The sequence below is a fragment of the Podarcis bocagei genome (assembly GCF_964188305.1).
Source record: "Podarcis bocagei genome assembly, chromosome: 10".
NCBI lineage: Eukaryota > Metazoa > Chordata > Lepidosauria > Squamata > Lacertidae > Podarcis > Podarcis bocagei.
In genome coordinates, this window is record NC_138135.1 from 26,380,234 (window position 1) to 26,403,585 (window position 23,352).

Here is a 23,352-nt window from a genome sequence, read left to right on the forward strand (position 1 = left end):
GGGGGGGGCTCTTCTTTAAGAAAGAGCCTGAAATATGTGTGTGTTGTGTGTTTGATATGAGCAGCTGATACAGTAATGCTGATATATATATATATATATATATATATATATATATATATATATATGGGTGGGGAATGATAGAAAAATGATAGGGAAATGGGACAAAATGCATCATATCAAGTGCTCGCAAAAATACAAAGGGCGTGATTGCTGTTCATGTTATATTACTAGAGGGTGCCCCGGTTCACTCTGCTTGCCAATCTACCTCTCCCCTCTCCATGCCTGTTTCCCTTCCAGACCACACCACCCTTTTTCTCAACCACACCTTTCCGTTGAGAGGATGATACATCTCACTACCCCTTCCCTGATTCCACCTTGTCTTCCAGCTACAGATGCCCTCCAAAAGAATAATATCCCTCCCACACTATTTTCCTATGTTTCTTTTTCTTTTACCTTCATCTGGTAGAAAAAGCCTCCCTTGGTCTCAGGGGAAGAGAGAGGGAATGGGATCCCCCACCCTCTGGGCACGCCATGGCAGTGCCTCACATCCTCCTCCTTCTGAGATGACCCAGGTGGATTCCTGTAATGGCCAGTTTCCAAGTTGGTTCAGAAACTTCAGCTGGTCCTGAAGTCCGTGGCCAGGTTGTGCACCGGGACAAGATGGTTTGAGCATATACAGTGGTACCTCGGGTTAAGTACTTAATTCGTTCCGGAGGTCCGTACTTAACCTGAAACTGTTCTTAACCTGAAGCACCACTTTAGCTAATGGGGCCTCCTGCTGCTGCCACGCCGCCAGAGCACGATTTCTGTTACCATCCTGAAGCAAAGTTCTTAACCCGAGGTACTATTTCTGGGTTAGCGGAGTCTCTAACCTATGTAACCTGAAGCGTATGTAACCTGAAGCGTATGTAACCTGAAGCATATGTAACCCGAGGTACCACTGTAATGCCAAGCCTGGCTTGGCTACACTGGTGGGCCCAATTCCAAATCCTTAAAAGGCTCAGGTACAGGTGGTACATGACCCCAGTCAAACTCGCAAAGATATACCATTTGTCTGATAATAAATGTTGGAAATGTAAGGAGGCTGAAGGAACATTCTTCCACCTCTGGTGGACATGCCCGAGGGTGAAGGCCTTTTGGGAAATGATTTATAACGAGTTGAAAAAGGTATTTAAGTATACCTTCCATAAGAAACCAGAGGCCTTCCTCCTGGGCATTGTAGGCCAGAGAGTGTTAAAGAAGGATAGAACTTTCTTTTTATATGCAACTACAGCAGCAAGAATCCTTATAGCCAAATATTGGAAGGCACAGGAGCTACCCACGCTGGAAGAGTGGCATACGCAACTGATGGACTACATGGAATTAGCCGAAATGACTGGCAGAAGCCGAGACCTGGGAGAAGAGGCAGTGGAAGAGGATTGGAAAAAATTTAAGGACTATCTACAAAAACATTATAAGTTATATGAATGTTGAGAATTTGCTAAGTTTTGGGAAAAACATGCTTCAGTATTGAGATCTGAAAATGATGGAAATTAAGTTATGACTGTGAAAAGTTTAAATTTTAGAGTATATAATTAGATGAAAGTACAAAAACACATGAAACAAGGTATCAATTTGCTGTTTATTTTTTATTGTAAAGAAAGCAGGGGATGGAAGATGTGGGGAAGTCCAATTGATTATGAAAAAAGATTCGGAAAAGTGAATTTTCTTTTATTTAATTTCTTCTTTCTTTCTGTAAAACCGCTTTTGTTGTGTTATTGACGATGTATTCTGACCTTGGAAAAAAAGCAATAAAAAATATTATTAAAAAAAACCACAAATCCTTAAAAGGCTCAGGAACGCAATACCTCAAGGACTACCTCCCCATATGAACTGACTCAGACCCTGCAATCATTATCTGAGGACTTTGTTTGTGTGCCTCCTCCACGAGAAGCCCAGAGGGTGGCAACACGACAACGGCCTTTTCTGCAGTGGCTCCCTTCTTGCGGAATGCTCTTCCCAAGGAAGCCCGCCAGGTGCCTTCATTACATATCTTTAGGTACCAGTCGAAAACATTCCTCTTCTCCCAGGCCTTTGGCTAATTAAGCAATCTATGGCCTTTAAAGGGATGTGGGTGGCTCTGTGGGTTAAACCACAGAGCCTAGGACTTGCCGATCAGAAGGTCGGCGGTTCGAATCCCCGCGACGGGGTGAGCTCCCATTGCTCGGTCCCTGATCCTGCCAACCTAGCAGTTTGAAAGCACAACAAAGTGCAAGTAGATAAATAGGTACAGTACCGCTCCGGTGGGAAGGTAAACGCCTTTTCCGTGTGCTGCTCTGGTTCGCCAGAAGTGGCTTAGTCATGCTGGCCACATGCCCCGGAAGCTGTACGTCGGCTCCCTAGGCCAGTAAAGCGAGATGAGCACCGCAACCCCAGAATCGGTCACGACTGGACCTAATGGTCAGGGGTCCCTTTACCTTTACCTATGGCCTTTAAAACTGTTTTTTTTTTTTGTTTTGTGTTATTATGGTATGTATTTTTATATTGTAAGCCTCCCTGTGATCTTTGAGTGAAGGGTGGTATAGAAATTTAAATAATAATAATAATAGTAATAATCATCATCATCATCATACATTTTTTTGGAAGAAGGAAAACAAATCACAAGCCCAAGTTCAGGTCTAATGCTAAGCTTAGCTATGGTTAACATAGCAGCAGCAGGACCAGGGGAGGAGCAAACCAGCTGCAATTTTCTAAGTGCATCAACACACTTGGTCATCTGCATTAATTCATGGTTTGACTTAGCATTGCATGTGAACTGCAGGCAGCTCCATTACTGGAACTCAAGGACTGTCTCCAGGATTTGGAGAATATATTCCATGTGCTTAGTTGAGACAAGGGCAAATCAAGGGCTTGTACAGGCAGTAATTTTTTTATGGTCACTGCAAATTGCTTCCTCCTTAGTACTACCGTGGCATTAGCCATCTTCTTGCAATAATAATGTGATGACTGGACAAAGGTAACGGACAAGGGTAATAGCTGTGCTGTGGAGGAAGAAGCCAGTTTGCTCCATTAAAAAAAAAGAAAAAAGTTCCCCAAAAGGAATATGTATGCTGTAGTTCAAGAGCAGGAGAGCACTCATATTTCATAGGACAGTTGATTGATTTTTTAGGAAAAAATCTTGAGCTGATGAAACATAGCTGTAGGAGTGAGAAGCTTTGTCCTTTTTCATCCAGGGATATATGATTCTACTGAAATGAGAATTAGTAAATCATAAGCTAATAGTGAGAATAGTAAGAAAGAGATAGCAAAAACCTTACGATTGCAATGTACTTTTTGCCTTCATGCCCTCGTTCCTTTGATAGTATTGAGCAGAACCAATTTAAAGCAACCAACAGGCCTCCAATGTTTTGGTCTTCCTGTGGCACCTTGAATTTAAAAGATGGTCCCTCGTTGTTGTGGTTTCAAAGCCAATCCTTGGAACAAATCAAAATGTTAGGGTTACGAAGAGTGCACTAAGTAATTTAAGGGCACCTTCAGACATCCTTTTTAAGTACATAAGGAGAGCCTTGCTGGATGAGGCCAATGGCCCCTCTAGGCCAGCATCCTGTTTTCAGTAGCCAACCAGGTGTCCATGGGAAGCTCACAAGTGGGACCTGGACACAAGTACTCTTCCTTCCTGTGCTTTCCAGCAGGTAGCATTCAAAAGCCTCTAACAGTGTGTGGGGTGGGGGGGGGGGAGAGTGTTATGCATTCTATTGTCCATTCACGATTTGCGCTCATTATGGTATCAGGGTGGTTCTGTGTCATCCCTGCAAACGTTTTGGGACGCAGCTTTCGTTTCCGTGTCCCATAGCTTCCTGCTGAAATCCTGTAGCTTTTTATATGTCCCAAATGTTCCAGTTTTATTGTTTTGTCTCACTTCTGTTGCATTATAGTACAAAAAAGTCTTCCAGATGAAAATAATATAACAACACTGGGTAAGACTTGCAGAAGACCTAATAAAGTAGAACGGTGTGTGGTTTAAATCCACTCCCAATACACCGCTGTTGCTGTAGTGAGGTGTTGCAGAATACACCTGAAAAAATACTCTAGTCTAGAGGAGCCCTAAATGTATAAGTGAATGTCTGCCTCTCCTGTCTTAGGTCTGTCTATCTCCCCCTCTACCGAGCCATCAAACTGGAACAGTAAACAGCTTTCTGTGTTACAGAGTCATAGACATTTCCCCACCAGTCCGCAAATTCACCCTAAATAAACTTTAAAATACTGTTCGACTTTCTACAGTAGAATCCCACACAAGCAGCGAGTGATTATGCTGTGTGCTCTCTAGAGAAAAACCCTTTGGGTTTTTCCCCTTTCGTGCTCACGACACTAAAAGAAATAATAAGCACCCTTCATCAGTCTGATGGGCTCTATTTATATACCAAGTCAGGAAGGAGGGGAGAGGTTGGAGAGCTCCCCCCCCCCCCCGATTTAGGATTTTGACTTTTTAATTAGATTTCCTCTCTCACAATCACCCAGCTGTCTGGGTTTGAGCCACAGATAAGTGGAGCTAGAGCTGATAGCAAGAGCAGCAGGATTGAGGGGGGGGGGAATGAAGTAATTATTATTAGAAGAAGAGTACAATGCATTCATATGTTTATATGCATATGTACAGTTTTCTCAAATTAGGAGGGTTTCTGGTTAAAGCCCATGTTGGATTAAAGGTGACTAATGCTAAACTATATTTTTGATCCTCATGTTTGACCCTCTGCTTTTCTTGTAAACAGAAAGGGGAAGGGTCATGGCTCAGTGGTGGAGCATATGCTTTGCATGCAGAATGTCCCACTAGCATCTTCTGGTAGGACTGGGAAAGACCTCTGCCTATGGCTTAGCTCTGTGTAGTGCACAGCAGCAGGGCAAGGGGAGGAGTGAAGTGATTTCTGATCCATGAATTCACAGGCTTGATTATTCACCAGTTGCCCATGCCATCCAAAACGAGCCATGTCTGAAACCCCTGAGAGCCACTGCCAATCACTGTAGACAGTACTGAGCTGGATGGGCCAATGATCTGACTCGATATAAGGCAGCTTCCAATATTCCTAAGGCCAAGGCACAGTCAAGGCCAGACATTCTCAGGGCCTGAGGCACTTCCCAAGTAATGGTGAAGGCTAGCCAAGTTATTCTGCACGTGATGCAGAAATCCCGCAAGCACCTCCTTCCACGCCTAGGAGTAAAGATACAACAATAAGCCAAATTAGTCACAATTTGCCACCCTTTTATGACACCCTAGATCAGCTGTCTGAGGCACTCACTCCACCCAATAGTGTTTAATTCAATTTATTTACCTATTTCTAGGCTGCCCTAGATCTCAAAGTGGGGTGCATATTTCATTTAAAATAGCATGCTGACACACACACTTTATATTATTATTATTATTATTATTATTATTATTATTATTATTATTATTATTATTATTTTATTTTACTGAATTTCTATACCACCCATCATCTGATGATCACAGAGCAGTTTGCCATATAAAAACATAAAAATGAATAAAATAACATAATAACAACAAACAAAAACAATAACCTCCTCACACAGTTATTATTTATTAAATTCCACACAGTAAACAATGACCGCTCCCCGCTTAAAACGGGGGGCGCCCTTTGCGTGGACGCATGCAGCCCCTGGATCTGGAGCGGCTCCATCAGCATAGGCTTGGCTTTGCCTTCTCTCAGGTGGGATACCTGGAGGTCTCCGCCTACCTCAGTCAGTTGTCCAATCGCACCTGGGGGAAGCGTTGCCAAGGAGACCAGGCCAGGTAGGGGAGGGATTACCTGCCCACACAATAGAGGGAGGATCTTACCTAGGAATCCTCACTTGGCTCCAGAGCTTCTCCCACCCTACCCACCCTCAGTTAATGTCTTATTTTGCAGGTTAACTTTTCTTCACAGGTTTTGCAGGTTAACTTTTCTTCACAGGTATGCGGGCGCTGCTACGTTAAGGTCGCTGTTAAAGGGCCGGAAAGGAATTTCCCTGCATTGACAGGTTTCGCCTTTCCCGTAGCAAAACGTCACAACTTTGGCGGTATCAGGCCTTGGGCAGAATCCTTTAGTCCATCTTCCTCTTGCGGCGGCAATACCAGGGTTCCCCGTTAAAGGGGTTTCTGAAGGGAGGCGTTGACCGTACGCCGAAAGGTCGTCATTGCTCTCTCCTGCGGCGGCGGCGTTACGGGGGCGGCCATCTCTGCTTGAACATATGTTCTCCAGAGCCGGCCCATCCCCCCCCCCACACACTGAATAACCCTGATGCTCCCTAGGTCCCCGGCTGGGGACCGGGGAGGGAGAACGCCCAATGCCTGAGCCAAGGTCTACCCACATTTGAAATTTAATAAAGTTGTGGCCAATTTAAGCACGTTGTCTTGAGTCGTTATTCCACGACGTGGGGACCGTGCAGGATCTGGGGACTCCGCCTGTCCATGCAAAAAAAAATAAAAAAAATCTGTCACACCCAAATGCCACAGGAAACATCCAGATTTTAACTTGGTGCCAAAACAAGGCCACAGGTGGCACCAGGTGATTCTCAGAGGAGAGTATGTTCCATAGCCATAACAGGTAACCCTGGTGTTCTGCTGGGGTAATGGGAGAGGAATCACAAGTGACTTGTGCTTCCTGTTTCTGTGGACTGCATCCAATGTTCTCTGGCTACTAGTGCAAAGGCAAGTTTTAAAGTTGCATAACAGAGAAATCCAACGTAACAGCTGTGCTAGCAGAAACTTGCTGCTGAATATATTGTACTGTTGGGCGTGCAACAAAATTTCTAGCAACCTGCTTATGCATTCTCTTTATGCAACAACACTCTGCTAGCATAAAATATGTGTAGCACTTAAGCTACCAAATGACTTTAACTTAGTGCTGCATTGGATCCAACACAAAAGAAAAGGGAAGATGCAGATATTCCCCGTACATCTTTCTACACTTCAGAGTCTGTGGGATATAAACACATCTTTTCCTTTTAGATAGAACTCAGAAGTGTGAAGAAATGCAACACAAGCCATAACTACTACTTCCTCTGGTTCAGCTTCTGGAGAACATGTAAAGAGATTTGTCTTTTCCTGTTCCACACACCCTACACCTGTAATCTGCCATGAGATTTCACAATTCTGTTCCTTTTGCTTTCTAAATGCTATATCCAGGATCAGAGGCACCTCTGAATATGTGTTGCTGAAGAACATGAGTGAGAGCTCCGCTGCCCTCCTTCTGGGTTTCCCATGGGTTGGCCATTATGGAAAACAGGTTACTGGATTTTATAGGCCTTCAGTGAGAGGCAGAAAGACTCTTACTTACGTTCCTAAGCTGCAAGTTAGTTAGACTTTCTCCATAACTACATATGCAGGGTGTTGCCATCTGTTCATTACTTTACGAGTCTGTCCAGCAAAATCATGTGCTGGCTGATAAAACAATGTTGGGATCTCACACAAGACAGCAAACCTTAGAACTCGACTGATAAGAAGAGTTTTTTGTTTCACATGTATCCTGCCTGTCTCCCATCATGGAATACAAAGAGGTTATCAAAGGTCTTGAAGGTCACCAGTTTTCTCTTGGGAATCAGCCATTCTGGGAAGGTCCCTGAACCATGATGAAATTGTGAGAAAACACACACGGTTTCTGCCAAAATATTTTGACCCCAGAATAGATCTATTGATGGCTGAAATCTCTCGCCTGCTTTTTCGCTTTTTTATTTTTGCACGCTCTGAAAAGATGCCATTGTCAGCTCCCCCCCCCCCCCGGTATCTGGGATTATGAAATTTTAATTATTATGTTTTCATTCTATCCAAAAGTGCTTTCTTGTGACCAGCAGGATCAAAGGCCAGAAGACAGGTTTGCTCTAGGAGGGTAAACAAAATCAGGATAATGTTTCCTGCATAGCTCTTTTTCAGACACCTCTTTTCTTCTCCTAGGGTGGTAAAGGTTTCCATGGTTCTGATGTAGTTACAGTGTAATTAGAGCTAACCAGCTGCCTGTGAAATAACCAAGTGTGTTTATCTATGCAATCGGAAACAAGGCATTGTAACGGGTAAATCATAAACAGATGGGCATGCTGCCCTGTGGGGTTTGAAAAGGGGAGAGGATGACGTGGGAGGAGGAAACTCTTGCAGGATGGGCACAAATCAAGGATCTTACGATCTCACTTGGAGTCAAATCCCAGTGTGATGTTTTGCACCATGGATGTCTGAAACTGTTCTGCATGAATGGTCATCCATACAGCTCAACTACAAATAACCTCCTAAACCACAATGGGCAGAATGTGGCAACGATTCTCATGAAAGGATGTGAAAGCAGATTCATACAGGAAAGGGGATGTGCAAAGTTTAGCTTCCTAGAAGGGAGAGGTTTGACAATTTACTTGCCTTCTATCAAACCTTTTTGGAAGAAAGTTCTATTGAAGTTAAAGGCCCAATTTGGACGAACACTTAAGCAAACCTTCCCCAACCAGGGGCCCTCCAGATATTTTGGGTGACACCTCCCACCAGCCCATCAAGCAATGTCAATGTTCAGAGATGATGCGAGTTGTAGTCTAAATTGTAGAATGCTGATCTAAATCACAGTGAAGCCTTAATCTTGGTCTGATGCCCTTTCCCTTTCCCTCTCTTTCTCTTTGGTGCATGAGACAAGGATACCGACAGATTCTGTTTTCACTTTAGAACAAACCAGAGTTTCAGGTTACATTCAACTTAGGGAACTTTGGTTTGTCCTAACCAAAGCCACGGTTTCAGTTCCTGTACATTTTAAGTAATGTCAGGTTAAACAAATCACAGTTCTTCAAATTCAGATGTACTCCAAAAATAGGGGTTCTTCTAAGTGAAAGCAGAAGTTTTCACAGTCCTCCTGTGCAGAAATGGTGATGAAGATGGGAAAGGCCATGGCTCAGTGAACTTCATTCCCAATCATTCTTCATCTTGCATGCCTAAAGCATGGTTCCTGGAACTATCTAGGCTGAACTGAAGTCAGCAGTTTCAAATTCACAACCTAACTTCCAGCCTTTCATGGACTAAAGCTTAAATCATACAACCCGAGGGAATCCCGTTCTTACAAACTCAGGGTCTGAAGTCAATCTCCAATGTTTTAAGCACTTGATGTAGGAAATTCTGCTTTTCGCCTTGTGTAAGACAGAGATAATGTGTACTTTATAGTTCCTAACGACATGAGCATGGAGAAGACTATTAATTATATTCATCTCTATCAAATGCTTCTAAGCACCTCAGACAAAAGGTGCTATACAAAAGTGAAGTGGCATTATAAAATGCTGTAAAACTATAAGTTCCCACAGAAATGCTTGATACAGAATTATGAAAATGAAGTTTCCCCTTGTCAATGTAAATAATAATTATTCTCTGTGGTGGAGAGTTCTTGATTTTATTTCTGTTATTATGATTACTTGCCTTAATTCCCAGGAAATCTAATCTGGATGTATTGACATACTTGCCCAATGGAAGAGAAAAATTGCTATGCTTGCTGTAGAAAACTATTTACAAAACCTATGGGAGGGCCCCACAGCCCAGCCTTGGAAGGAATGCATACTTTGCATGTGTTGGGTCCTAGGCCCAAGCCCAGGCTGCTTCTCTCTGTTACAGTCCCATTTTATGATCCTTCCTATGGTGAACCTAATGATGAAGCTGCTACGGTGTCAAAGCTCAGAAAAAACCTTTTGAGGTTATTGTTGAAATACACATTTTCCTGTAGTCTGTAAATATAGTTTGGCACTCAGAATGTGACTTGCATATGTTTTCACTGCCACACTACATTTCCCTTCAAGAGTAACAAAAGGTTTTCAAAATTCAGCACATGCCAGTGGTGAGATCCAGTTATGAAACATGACAGCTTGGTGTCAGGTTGAGAGGCACAAACTCCAGTTCCTTCAATTGTATTCGGTACTCATCAGCATTTTGTACACGTGGCTGTGTGGAACAGCAAGTCCCCCAGTGGCAGGGGCATCTCTGTGCCCCACATCTCACTACTGAAGCTGATGGGGGAAGCCTGGGCACATGAGATTTATCAGAGTGCCTCAGGTCCAGAATGGAATTGGATGTCCTGATCTGGCCAGAACAACAAATGGGCAGTCAGGGCCTGGGGATGGCCCAAACCATGTCTAAATGAAGAAGACCCCTGCTGGATTAGACCCACCTATTCCAGCATCCTGGTCTCACATTGGCCAACCAGGTGCTTTTGAGAACCCTCCCAGCAGGACCTGAGTGCAACAGCACTCTCCCCTCTTGTGGTTGCCAGCAGCTGGAATTCAGAAACATTTCCTACCTACATCTATGGAGACAAAGCATAGTTGTTGTGGCTGGCAGCCACTGACAGCCTTTTCCTCCATGAATTTCGTCCAGTCCTCTTTTTTAGCCATCCTTTACAAATTCTCCTGTGGGAGGTCGGTGTGGCTTAGCAGGTGGAAACAACCACCCACTTAGGTCCCCTTCCCTCTCCTGTTGCCCCTTCAAAGCCAGACTTCCAAGCAAGGGTGCGCATTCCCACATTGTGCAGGTGTGATGGGCACTTTCTCTCCCTTCTACCTCCAGTATCACATACAAAGGCTTGCAGATGAGAAAGAAAACACACACAGAGAGAGAGCAAAAAAAACAACAACACTTGAAAGGGAACCCTGTTCAGAATTCACATGACAGTCTCTGTTGTGTGTGGAAGGGGGGGGGGAGATGAAAATTCACACCAGTGCTGATGCCTTTTAATATAAACATAAACTTGAGGAAATGAACGTTTGATTAAACTAAACACATGGGCCTTTTATATCCACAGACCTTAATTTAAAGCGTTGTCACCTCCACGCTGCCAATGCCAGCTGGAGGAGAAATGATTTAAATTTATCGTCTGACTTCTAAGTGATTCCACAAAAGTCTGCTGAGAGGGCGACAGGGGAGGGGGTGACTGTGATAGTGAGGTGGGTGGGTTGAATATTCCTTATTTCAATACATCTGCAGTAACTACTAGAGAATGCTCATATACAGTGGTACCTCGCAAGACAAAAAACTCGCTAGACAAAAGGGTTTTTTGTTTTTTTGAGCTGCTTTGCAAGGCGATTTTCCCTATGGGCTTGCTTCGCAAGACGGAAACATCTTGCAAGTTTGTTTCCTTTTTCTTAACACCGTTAATACAGTTGCGACTTGACTTCGAGGAACAACTCATAGAACGCGGTGTGGTAGCCTTTTTTGAGGTTTTTAAAGACTTTGGTGATTTTTGAAGCTTTTCCAAAACTTTCCCGACACCATGCTTCGCAAGATGAAAAAAATCGCAAGGCGACAAAACTCGTGGAACGAATTAATTCCGTCTTGCGAGGCACCACTGTATGGCAGGAAAGTTCCAAGTCTCAACTTAAACTACAATGCAAAAACGGTGTGATACTCAGCTGTTTGGGTGCTTTTGGGGTGTATCTTCTTTTAAAAAATAAAAATATTTCCTTCAATGGGTTTCTGGGCTGCTTGCAGTTCTAGTTTTATTGTTGTCCTTCCCCTTCTTCCCGAGATCCTTTGCTATTCAGAATTTTCTGCCACCCAAGTTTACATTTTGTACATGCCAATCAAAGGTAAAGAGATTTTTTTCTTTAAAACTGTATCTCCTTGGAGAGAATGGAAATGACTTTTTGGTGCGAGTGTGTGCTTTTAAAGAAGAAAAATGAAACCTTGTTTGTTACATTGTATGGGAATATTTAGGAGTGTAGGATCCAGTTTAAGGCAAAGAATTGCAGCTTCCCTTGTACGAAAGGCAATGCTGGAAAAGTCAAATCATTTTATCACATACTTTCTGCTGCAATAGGGTGGCTAAATATGTTAGCTCATCCCACCCTGGTGCTGTCCAGATGTTTTGAACTGCAACTCCCATCAACCCTGACCATTGACCAAGCTGCTTGTGTTGATGGGAATTGTATTAACTTGGGCCCACGATATCTTTGCAGATGACCTCCCATGGCACAAACCAAGTCGATCTTTACGATCCTCTGGGCATGGGACAAGAAGTGATTCTTCTAAGCTAAAAAAAAGAGAGTGACTCAAACTCATTTTCATAGTTGGGAGTACTTTCAGAGTGAAGTGCACCCCAACACAGCGGGATGTGCTTCACTCCCCAGTGAATTGACAGACTTAGGTTTGTCATGACTAACTTGCTCCATTCATTTTAATTAACATTAATTTATGTGGGGCAATCATGGAAAGTATTTCACGAGCCATATAATTGACAAGTTACAATTTGTTTTCATGAATTTCAAGGGTGTAAATCCAAAGCCAACATAGATGTGGGAAATTTCCTTCTAGACGAGGGTAGGGCAGACTCCAGGCTTGTCTGGTTCACTTTGCTTTGTACCAGAATGCCAAGATCTACCAACCAGCCAGGTACAATAGTTAGAATTAATGTACAGAGTGCAGCTAGCCCATGAGTTTGTTTTCAGACCTCAACCGATCACACAGCCGTTCCTTTTCCGGTTAGCTTTCTTCATTTCAGCAGGCTACCTTAGACAGGAAAAGTTGATTTGTTATTGAGACTGTCTGGAGTCAGAAACTCTTGCAGACCTTCTGCAGATGACCCAAACACCACATTTTACCTTTTGCCCACTCCTCTTCCAGACAGTTAAGTGTCTCTTTTTTCCACGGATCTCAGCTGAATCCTCTACATCAGACCATTAAAGGTAAAGGTACCCCTGCCCGAACGGGCCAGTCTTGACAGACTCTGGGGTTTGTGCGCCCATCTCACTCTATTGGCCGGGGGCCAGCGCTGTCCGGAGACACTTCCGGGTCACGTGGCCAGCGTGACAAAGCTGCATCTGGCGAGCCAGCGCAGCACACGGAACGCCGTTTACCTTCCCGCTGGTAAGCGGTCCCTATTTATCTACTTGCACCCGGGGGTGCTTTCGAACTGCTAGGTTGGCAGGCGCTGGGACCGAGCAGCGGGAGCGCACCCCGCCGCGGGGGTTCGAACCGCCGACCTTTCGATCGGCAAGCCCTAGGCGCTGAGGCTTTTACCCACAGCGCCACCCGCGTCCCTCAGACCATTGGTTTATAAATAAAAAGGTCTGGCAAGTAAAACAAGGAATTCAGTTGGTTTTGCTAGGTGTTTAAACATTTCATTCATTGAGCAACAGTGAAATGGTGGAAATACACAAAACTAGTTTTAGAGAGGGGGAGAATTCTCTGAAAGTGGTATTAGTGGAGGAGCAATAGGACAAAAGCCAGTATTAAGTAAATGTCATGTTTCCTTCCTTCCTTCTCCCTCCCCTCCCTTTTACAGAGTCCTTCCTTCTTGCAAACTGTAGGATTTTAGATTCTTTAGTCTCAGGTTTAGGGATGATTTACATATCCATGCATGCCTTCTTGTGATTGCAATGCTTCAGAATGCTGTTGGAGCAGTGAGTGCTTTTATGTCTCCTTGGGGAATCCTCCATTCATAAAGGGAAAAAGGTAGTACATCAAGGAGAACATTAGGCCCATCTGCAGTACTGTATCACCTTAAACAGCCATGGTTCCCCCTGCACCAAAGAATCATGGGAACTGTAGTGTACAAGGGTTTCTGTTAGGAGACCCTTATTTCCCCCACAGAGCCACAGTGCTGAATGTGGTTTAACAATCAATTCCTCTTCCCAAATAACTCCAGAGTTCCCTGCGTGAAGGGATTGGGAATTGTAGTTCTGCGAAAGGAATAGGGATTCTTCTGACAACTCTCAGCACCCTGAACAAACTGCCGTTCCCAGGATGCTTTAGGGGAAGCCATGACCATTTAAAGTGTTGTGAATCTGCTTTAAAATGGAGGGGGCCTTAAACTGGAAACCGCTTTCCCGCACACACTATATTTTCTTTAAGCACAGTGGTACCTCGGGTTAAGAACTTAATTCGTTCTGGAGGTCCGTTCTTAACCTGAGGTACCACTTTAGCTAATGGGGCCTCCCACTGCTGCCGCCATGCGATTTCTGTTCTCCTCCTGAAACAAAGTTCTTAACGTGAGGTACTATTTCTGGGTTAGCGGAGTCTGTAACCTGAAGCGTCTGTAGCCCAAGGTACCACTGTAATGAGCTTTAGAAATGGGAGAGAATTCAAATGTTCAAAAAGACACCTGTGCTCTGAAGTGGTAGAGTCTCAGGGGGACCGAAGTGTGTGCTTTTTATGAATACGTACATGTTTCCCAACAGGACTGTTGCAGCCTTGCTGGAGATTCTGTGCATTGAATCAGGAACATTGGCATGAAAAGCATGGTCTCTACCATTGAGCTGCAGCCCTTCCCCTTCACAATCGGCCATCATCTTCCTTCCCCACGATTCTCACAGCTTCCATACTTCTAAAAGTCCAACCTTTGCATTTTAGGTGGACTTTAAAAATCCATTATTACCGTCCCTCTGCAGTCTCTTTAAACACAAGACCTGGTTAAGGGCAAAGCCCTGCTGCAAAATACTGTATGTGTGAGAATTCTGCTCGGTCTGTAACCCCTTGCATCTATCAATAAGGTTATTGCAAAAGTTTGCAGTGAAGTGACTTCATAAAACTTAGGGAAGTGCTGGGTGAGATCCCATGGACAGCAATACTAAAAGGAAAGGGAGTTCATGATGGCTGGGAGTTTGTTAAGAGGGAGATAGTAAAAGCACAACGTCAGGCAATACCAATGAGACGGAAACATGGAAGGTGCCTAAAGAAGCCAGGGTGGCTATCTAAAGAACTTTTAACTGAATTAAGATTAAAAAAGGATGTGTACAAAAAATGGAAAGGGGGGGAAACCACCAAAGAGGAATTCAAACAAATAGCCAGAACGTGTAGACACAAAGTCAGAAAAGCTAAAGCACAGAATGAACTCAGGCTTGCTAGAGAGGTTAAAAGCAACAAAAAAGGCTTTTATGGGTATGTTCGTAGCAAAAGGAAGAACAAAGAAACAGTGGGGTCACTCAGAGGAGAAGATGGTGAAATGCAAACAGGGGACACAGAAAGGGCTGAACTCCTCAATGCCTTCTTTGCCTCAGTCTTCTCCGATAAAGAAAACAATGCCCGACCTGAAGAATTTGGAGCAAATGATTCATCAAAGGAAACACAGCCCAGAATAACTAAGGAGACAGTACAAGAATATTTGGCTAGTTTAGATGTATTCAAGTCTCCAGGGCCAGATGAACTGCATCCAAGAGTATTAAAAGAACTGGCAGATGTGATCTCAGAACCACTGGCAGTCATCTTCGAGAAATCCTGGAGAACAGGCGAAGTCCCGGCAGACTGGAGGAGGGCAAATGTTGTCCCTATTTTCAAAAAGGGGAAAAGAGAGGACCCAAATAATTACCGCCCAGTCAGTCTGACATCAATAGCAGGGAAGATTCTGGAGCAGATCATTAAGCAAACAGTCTGTGAGCACCTAGAAAGGAATGCTGTGATCACCGATAGTCAGCATGGATTTCTGAAAAATAAGTCATGTCAGACTAACCTGATCTCATTTTTTGACAGAATTACAAGCCTGGTAGATGAAGGGAACTCAGTGGATATAGCCTATCTTGATTTCAGCAAGGCATTTGACAAGGTGCCCCATGATATTCTTGTAAAGAAGCTGGTAAAATGCGGTCTTGACTCTGCTACCACTCAGTGGATTTGTAACTGGCTGACTGACCGAACCCAAAGGGTGCTCATCAATGGTTCCTCTTCATCCTGGAGAAGAGTGACTAGTGGGGTGCCACAGGGTTCTGTCTTGGGCCCGGTCTTATTTAACATCTTTATCAACGACTTGGATGATGGACTCAAGGGCATCCTGATCAAATTTGCAGATGACACCAAACTGGGAGGGGTGGCTAACACCCCAGAGGACAGGATCACACTTCAAAACGACCTTGACAGATTAGAGAACTGGGCAAAAACAAACAAAATGAATTTTAACAGGGAGAAATGTAAAGTATTGCACTTGGGCAAAAAAAATGAGAGGCACAAATACAAGATGGGTGACACCTGGCTTGAGAGCAGTACATGTGAAAAGGATCTAGGAGTCTTGGTTGACCACAAACTTGACATGAGCCAACAGTGTGACGCGGCAGCTAAAAAAGCCAATGCAATCCTGGGCTGCATCAATAGGAGTATAGCATCTAGATCAAGGGAAGTAATAGTGCCACTGTATTCTGCTCTGGTCAGACCACACCTGGAGTACTGTGTCCAGTTCTGGGCACCACAATTCAAGAAGGACACTGACAAACTGGAACGTGTCCAGAGGAGGGCAACCAAAATGGTCAAAGGCCTGGAAACGATGCCTTATGAGGAACGGCTAAGGGAGCTGGGCATGTTTAGCCTGGAGAAGAGGAGGTTAAGGGGTGATATGATAGCCATGTTCAAATATATAAAAGGATGTCACATAGAGGAGGGAGAAAGGTTGTTTTCTGCTGCTCCAGAGAAGCGGACACGGAGCAATGGATCCAAACTACAAGAAAGAAGATTCCACCTAAACATTAGGAAGAACTTCCTGACAGTAAGAGCTGTTCGACAGTGGAATTTGCTGCCAAGGAGTGTGGTGGAGTCTCCTACTTTGGAGGTCTTTAAGCAGAGGCTTGACAACCATATGTCAGGAGTGCTCTGATGGTGTTTCCTGCTTGGCAGGGGGTTGGACTCGATGGCCCTTGTGGTCTCTTCCAACTCTATGATTCTATGATTCTATTCTATGATTCTATGATTCTAAGCACCTCTAATGTTGCCTAACATTATCAGGTTTCCTTGACCTCCGTTGGCCTGAGTATGAAATAGAGATGGATCTAGTTTTGTTGGTAGATTATCCTGCTCCTAGAAGCTGGCAAAGGTCAGCTGTCCAGGCTGCATTCTTTGATCTCTCAGTAGACTTTGATCCATGTGATCAAGAAATATTGCTGGCATTTTTGCTGACCCTGGCTGCAGTCAACAGGAATGCATTTCAGGGAGGACAATGAGGTCAATGTTGATCCTAAATATTCTTCTACAGTGCTGGATTCTGTGGATGTGAATCAAATTTAGAGTTGATTTACGCACACCCACCCACCCCACCCCACCCCCCCACACCCCACACCCCACACACTTGCTATCACACTTGATTTGCAAATTTGTGATAAAGTCGTTATCTTGGACTGTGTTAGGTGAGACCCAGGCGCAAATCCACTCTCTGTTGTGAAGCTCAAGCAGTGACTCTCAGCCTCATGGGGATTTGGATGGGCAGGGAGGGAATTGTGTACTGAGCAGTGGGGATTAAAAATGCAATTACAAAAAACGAGGAAGCAGAAACAGAAAGTGTACCGATAATTTGCGCATTGTCCCTCTATGCTTTTCCTGCATGTCACGTGGATGTGTCATTTATGGCTCTCCCTGTCAAAGTGAAGACGAGTGTATTTACCATTGTGGCGGCAGCACAGTACATAGGGGCATAGGTGGAAAACACATGTGCAATCTTGATTCATGCATTGCTTCCTTTCAACATGTGAAGCAGATAGGAACGGTCCCTCATTTTTCCGTAAGTTCAGTTCTCCATTTGGAGAAGTGTGAATTTTGAAGGATGACTGTGTTTCAGTTTTCATAATCATTTCAAGAAGCGCAGATAGATTTGTCCTTAAATGTGAACTCCACTGAATTCCTCCCCCATTCCCAGGTCCATATTCAGCAATCATGGCTGGATGGAGTCGAAAGGATAAAGTCCCCCAGGGGTGTGTCTTCACCCTTATCCATTCCTGCTCTTGATGGTGAAAAAAGCCACATAAGTCACTCTTTGCTTTGCTGCCTCATTCCTCTCTCTTAGCACTAGGACTGCTTCTCCTTTGTACTTTTAATAATGTGTGAGACGAGATCAATAAAGTATGCAACAAAGCCAAATTCACAACTGAAGGAACAACAGACCATCTTGGATCCCATGATTAAGCCCATATGGGCTCCCTCAAATCTTCATAGAACGTTTGGCTTATCTGAGCATAAGGTGTCTTGTAGCAGTTTATCCTATGTGAATTTTTAGGAGAGCCTGCTAGAATTCCAAGTACTCTCTGCTTGATTCGTCAAGGTCTTGCGTATAGTTTTGCTGCCCTCGCCTGGTAAGACAGAGCTGTAATTTGTGCTGTTGAAGCAATTTCCCTAGAGGAGGAGGAGGAGGAAAGGGAAATTACTCATATGCCTCTGGGCCTTTCCCAGCGGCAAAAGTGGGCAGGAATAAATCAGGATGAAATACTAGAAAAAATGTGGAGTTCGGGGGGGGGGGGCAAATATGCCACCCACACTCTGCAATAATTTTTTTTTAGCATGAGTGTATTCATCATGGGAGTTCGGACTACGGAATGCATAAAATATAGGAATGTAGGAAGCTGCCTTTGACAGACCAATTGGCTCACTACTGCCTACACTGACTGGCAGCAAAGCTCCAGGGTTATGAGCAGAGGTCTTTCCAGCCCTGCTGGAAGATGCCAGGGACTGAACCTGAGACCTTCTTTTTTTTACAGAAGTATGTGTAATGTCTCATGTTTTTTCCATGTAACATTTTTACACATCAGTTTCATTTCTTGAGACATTAGTGGGGGGAAAGGGGTGGAGGTGGGGGAAGATGGGTGGGGTCTGGTGGCGATGTTTCTATTTTGCTTAATGTATGCAGGGTTTCGTGTCAGCGTTGCTCATGCCAGTTCTCTGTTGTTCATTTGTGTTTCTTGGGTGGTGAGAGAGATTGGGGTTGGCCTATGGTGTGGTAAGACGCCTTTACCCCGGTATGGCTCCCCTTTATCACATGCACAGCCCAACAAGACAATGACAATAACCCACCAACAGCATACAAATCAATATGGCTAACCTGATCCAAAACACCCACCCACCCCACGAGAACCTGAGAGCTTCTACATGCAAAGCAGATGCTCTGGGCCTTCCCCTATGTGGGTGGGGTACGCAGTAAAGTCTAGCTGGCTGGGAGATTGTCTTCTTCTGCATCTTTATGATGGTCCTTTATGGTGGTTCTTTCCACCTTAAGGGGTCTCATCAGAGAAAGTAAGGTGGAGATAAATATCTTAATAAAACATAGTAAAAAATAATTACCCTCACACCCACCTTTTACAGGGTGTTCCTGACTACGAAAACATACATGAACTCCCCTACTTGGATATGGTGATAGCAGAGACCCTGCGCATGTATCCACCAGCGTTCAGGTTAGTAGAAATCCCTCTTCCAGAATCTGTCATGCACGCTTTCTCAGGCCAGGACTAGGTATTCAGAATCTGGCAGTGGCTGGATTGCTGCAGCTGTGCTTTATTTTGATTTCAGTCCTGCCATTTGATCCAGAAGGATTGCCAAAGCAAGATTGTATAACATAATACAATATAAAAACACGGGGGCTGTTTTAGCCCCTTCCAAAGGCTTAGTGCTGCTCTGGGATTGGCTGAACAGGTGCGGCTGCAGAGAGGAGAAGGGACGAGATGTCTGGTGCATAATTCCTTCAAAACAAGTGCTTTTTGAGCCCTGCAGGGCTGAGATCCTGTGACTGCGTAGCCTGTGCCGAGGCCAACATTTATTTATTTTATTTTTCTTAAAAATGTCTACCCTACCTTTTTATCAGCCAGGTTGCCTACGCTGCTGACATTTGATTTTGAAACAATGCAAAGATGAACTTTCAAAACAGACTGAAACAAAACAACCTAAAAATATTCACAGTTCAAACAGCAGCAACTAAAAATAGAAAGAGGCAGGTTCATCTTATCCGATATTAAAAGCTTGAGAAAGAGTGGACAGCTGTAACCTGGTGCCTAAAGGATAACAAACACCAGTGTCAGATGAATGTGGTTGGGAAGAGACCAGAGGTGGCTGTTGGGATTCGCAGGACGATGAGTAAGTCTGCAGGCTTCAACAGGCTGATGCAATACTCTGTGAAGTGCTGGGTCAGAGTGACTCAGCAGGAATGTGATTAGCTATGACCTGTTTTAAAAGGAAAGCTTGTTCAACAGTAATTGTGGTTGTGGTGTGGTTGTGCTGTAGTGTGGTGGTGCTGTGGTGGAGAATATTCGTTTGCCTTAAGGTGCAGGTACTCTGTAAGAACTGTTTTTGTAAAGACTTGTATATAGCTCACATTAAAAAGACTGCGACATTGGCCTGGTCCTTGGTGAGGAATGGGAAGCAATGGTAGCGGGACCTGGAACAAGCCTCCTCTGAGGATCTTGGCATATGGGACATGGCAATACTTAAAGATGCGCTTGCCCTCAAGCCGTTTAGAGAGCAGAAATACAGCTAAGCCAAAAGGGCACCCAAATTCTGCTGCCATATCCAGAGGTGCAAAACTGGGAGGCAGGGTTTTCAGGGGTACGGTGGGCAGAATGAGAGGAGGATCTCACATAAAAAAGCCTTGCAGGATCAGGCCAGTGGTCCTTCTTAGTCTAGCATTCTGTTCTCACAGTGGCCAGCCAGATACCTGTGGGAGGCCCACAAGCAGGACTTGAGCTCAGCGGTTACTCTCCCATCCTGCAGTTTCCACCAGCTGGTATTCAGGAGGAGACTGCCAGGAAGAGCTGCTGTGGATGCCATTTCACCCACACTACCCACCCACTAGGGACGCGGGTGGTGCTGTGGGTTAAACCAGAGCCTAGGACTTGCCGATCAGAAGGTTGGCAGTTTGAATCCGCGCGATGGGGTGAGCTCCCGTTGCTCGGTCCCTGCTCCTGCCAACCTAACAGTTCGAAAGCACGTCAAAGTGCAAGTACATAAATAGGTACCGCTCCAGCGGGAAGGTAAACGGTGTTTCCCTGCGCTGCTCTGGTTCGCCAGAAGCGGCTTAGTCATGCTGGCCACATGACCCAGAAGCTGTACGTCGGCTCCCTCGGCCAATAAAGCGAGATGAGCGCCGCAACCCGAGTCGGCCACGACTGAACCTAATGGTCAGGGGCCCCTTTACCTTTACCGTACCTACCCACTGGAATTGACAAGGGCATGTTCCTCCCACTTGCTGCTGCTCTAAAGACACATACACACTTCAAGGGGAAATATATTTTTGTTTCCTAACTACGCTTTGAAGTGTGCTAGAAAACAAACCAGAAGCCATGGGAGTCCTTTTTAGTGTCAAAAGATGCTCCCTGCAAGCAGGTTGCCAAACTAAGTGATCTGGGCAGCCACATTATCTAAGCAGCCTGCTCTCTCTCTCTCTGCTTGGAAGTTTCCTTTTCAGTGATCCTAGCCATGCTTCGCTCACTCAAAGCAGCCCATCCTTGAAAGGTTTACATGCAGAAGCTTCTCCAAGTACGTCTTCCCTGTGCATTTGTCTTCGCATTCTTGAAACGTGCCACCTTTGCTCTTGTAGGTTCACCCGGGAAGCAGCAAAAGACTGCTTAGTTTTGAAGCAACGTATACCTGCTGGTGCTATAATGGAATTTGCTGTTGGACACCTCCATTACAATCCAAAGATCTGGCCGGAACCTGAGAAGTTTATTCCCGAGAGGTATGTGGTCTGTTGTTTACTGGATCAGACCCAGTAAAATCAAACCCTGTTTCTTACACAGCTGATAATGGAAGGGCATTGATTTGTGAAAGAGAGATAGAAATAGCTCACTTGGTGGGCCTTGATTTCTCCATTACTTCTTCTGTAGGACCAAGGATTACGGTGCCCTCTTACTTTTGCAGGCTTTGGCCAGGTTCATGTGAGCAGTTATTTTAACCAGTTTCTTATAGACCAGGCCCAGGTGTCAAATGCTGCCCTGCAGACCTCTCTCTGGCCCTTGAGATTCTCCCCAGGCCAGATCCCCACCAGCCTGGCTTCACACCCTTCTTGAGACTTGTGTCCTTGAATTCTGATCCGGACCCTTGCTGGCTTGGAGGGAGGATTGACAGGGGTGTTTATTAGTAGAACTTTACGTTCATTGATACACCCAGCTTAGCTTCTGGCTCTGCCCACCCCTAGCCTAATGCACTTTTACTCCCACCAAGATCTAGCCTACATGTTGCTGTTGGTCACAGATACCCAGACAGTGATGTCTGTAATGTAGCCAGCTGGGATAGCTCAACTGGTAGAGCACAAAGACTGTTAATTTCAAGGTGATGGGTTCGAGACCAATGCTGGGCCAAATATTCCTGCACTGCAGGAGGTTGGACTGGATGACCCAACTCTACGGTTCTGTGAGTGCTGCTCCGCACTTTGCAATTAGGTACAGGATGGAAATGCTGGGTCAAATACTTTTTTTCACAGTACTACTTTCACCCTCGGTGGCTGCTGTATGGGGGTCCTGAATCAACCATCTCCTGTGCTATCCTAATTCTGTACATATTCCCATAGTACTTTTGGCCACCACACAATAGTTTCTCTTGGTACGCATCCCTCTAGATGAGAGATAGGGAATGCCTGAGGCCCTCTACATGCTGTTGGGCTCCAACTTCCCCTGCTGTAGACCTCTCGCTTTCTGTTGAAACTGGCAGGAGTGACGACATGGTGTCCTTTCCCCATTAGGTACAACTACCATTGTCTCCAGAACCTGCTAAACTGGAAAGATGCATGCATGAAAGGGCCATGGCTAGCTACTTAAGACTTCAGGAACAGGCCCCCAATTTTGCACATGCTAATTTATATGTAGAGATGCAAATTTAAGCTGTTGGGGTGGGTTGCACTGTGGGTGGGCTGGTCTTGCTGCCCCACCCTTAATCTGTTGGCAAGAGGAGCTGCTTATGTGTTTATTAAAAATGAAGAACAAACGGGCAGATTAATGTGGCTGGGGTCTCACTAGCATTCCATTTTGCTTGCAAGATGATCGGGCACACTACAAAGTGAAAAAATACAGTTTTAAGGTTTTTGGTTTATTTTAATCAATTGGTTTTCTTGCCTCACAGGTTTACAGCAGAGGCCAAGCTGCAGCGTCCCCCACTTTCTTACCTCCCCTTTGGGGCTGGCCCTCGTGGATGCATTGGCACCCAGCTGGCTTTGATGGAAATAAAGGTGGCATTTCTGAGAATCTTGCAGAAGTTTGAGTTCAAAGCCTGCTCCAAGACAGAGGTTTGTAGCGATTCCTGGAACTATGTCTCTCTGCTCAGCGGAATATTATAGAGGGGAACTGTGTGTTGGAATTGGAGTTGTTTTTACAAAGGAGAAGTCTTTCTTTGTCTGCCTTCAGCACTGTTGTGCGGATCTCTACCCAATCTTTTAAAAGCAGATTTGGCACCCCTGTCTATGATCATAAGTGGAGTACTGCAGGATGGGACCAAAGATCTACCCAGTAGAGCATCCAGTTCCCCAGAGTACCCAACCAGACATCAATGGCAATCCAATGCGAAGCCCACAAATAGGAAATGAGCACATATTCACTGCATCTATATTCCACCTTTCCTCTAAAGAGGTCAAGGTAAAGGACTCTCCCCGCTGAATCCTCAACAACCACCCCATGAGTTAGGTAAGGCTGAGAGTGATTAGTCAAGGATACTCAACGAGCTTC

At 44.8% G+C, this 23,352-nt stretch overlaps 1 protein-coding gene across 4 annotated transcripts in view; it reads left to right on the forward strand.

Annotated features, from left to right (window-relative positions):
• Nucleotides 1–23,352, forward strand: part of TBXAS1 (thromboxane A synthase 1) — a 219,743-nt gene that overhangs the window by 190,538 nt on the left and 5,853 nt on the right. For all 4 annotated transcript variants that reach the window (XM_081212257.1, XM_081212254.1, XM_081212255.1 and 1 more), the window contains exons 11-13: nucleotides 19,013–19,101; nucleotides 21,237–21,374; nucleotides 22,754–22,916. In XM_081212257.1, coding sequence (XP_081068383.1) covers nucleotides 19,013–19,101; nucleotides 21,237–21,374; nucleotides 22,754–22,916 — 390 coding nt within the window. The remainder of the gene's footprint in view (nucleotides 1–19,012; nucleotides 19,102–21,236; nucleotides 21,375–22,753; nucleotides 22,917–23,352) is intronic.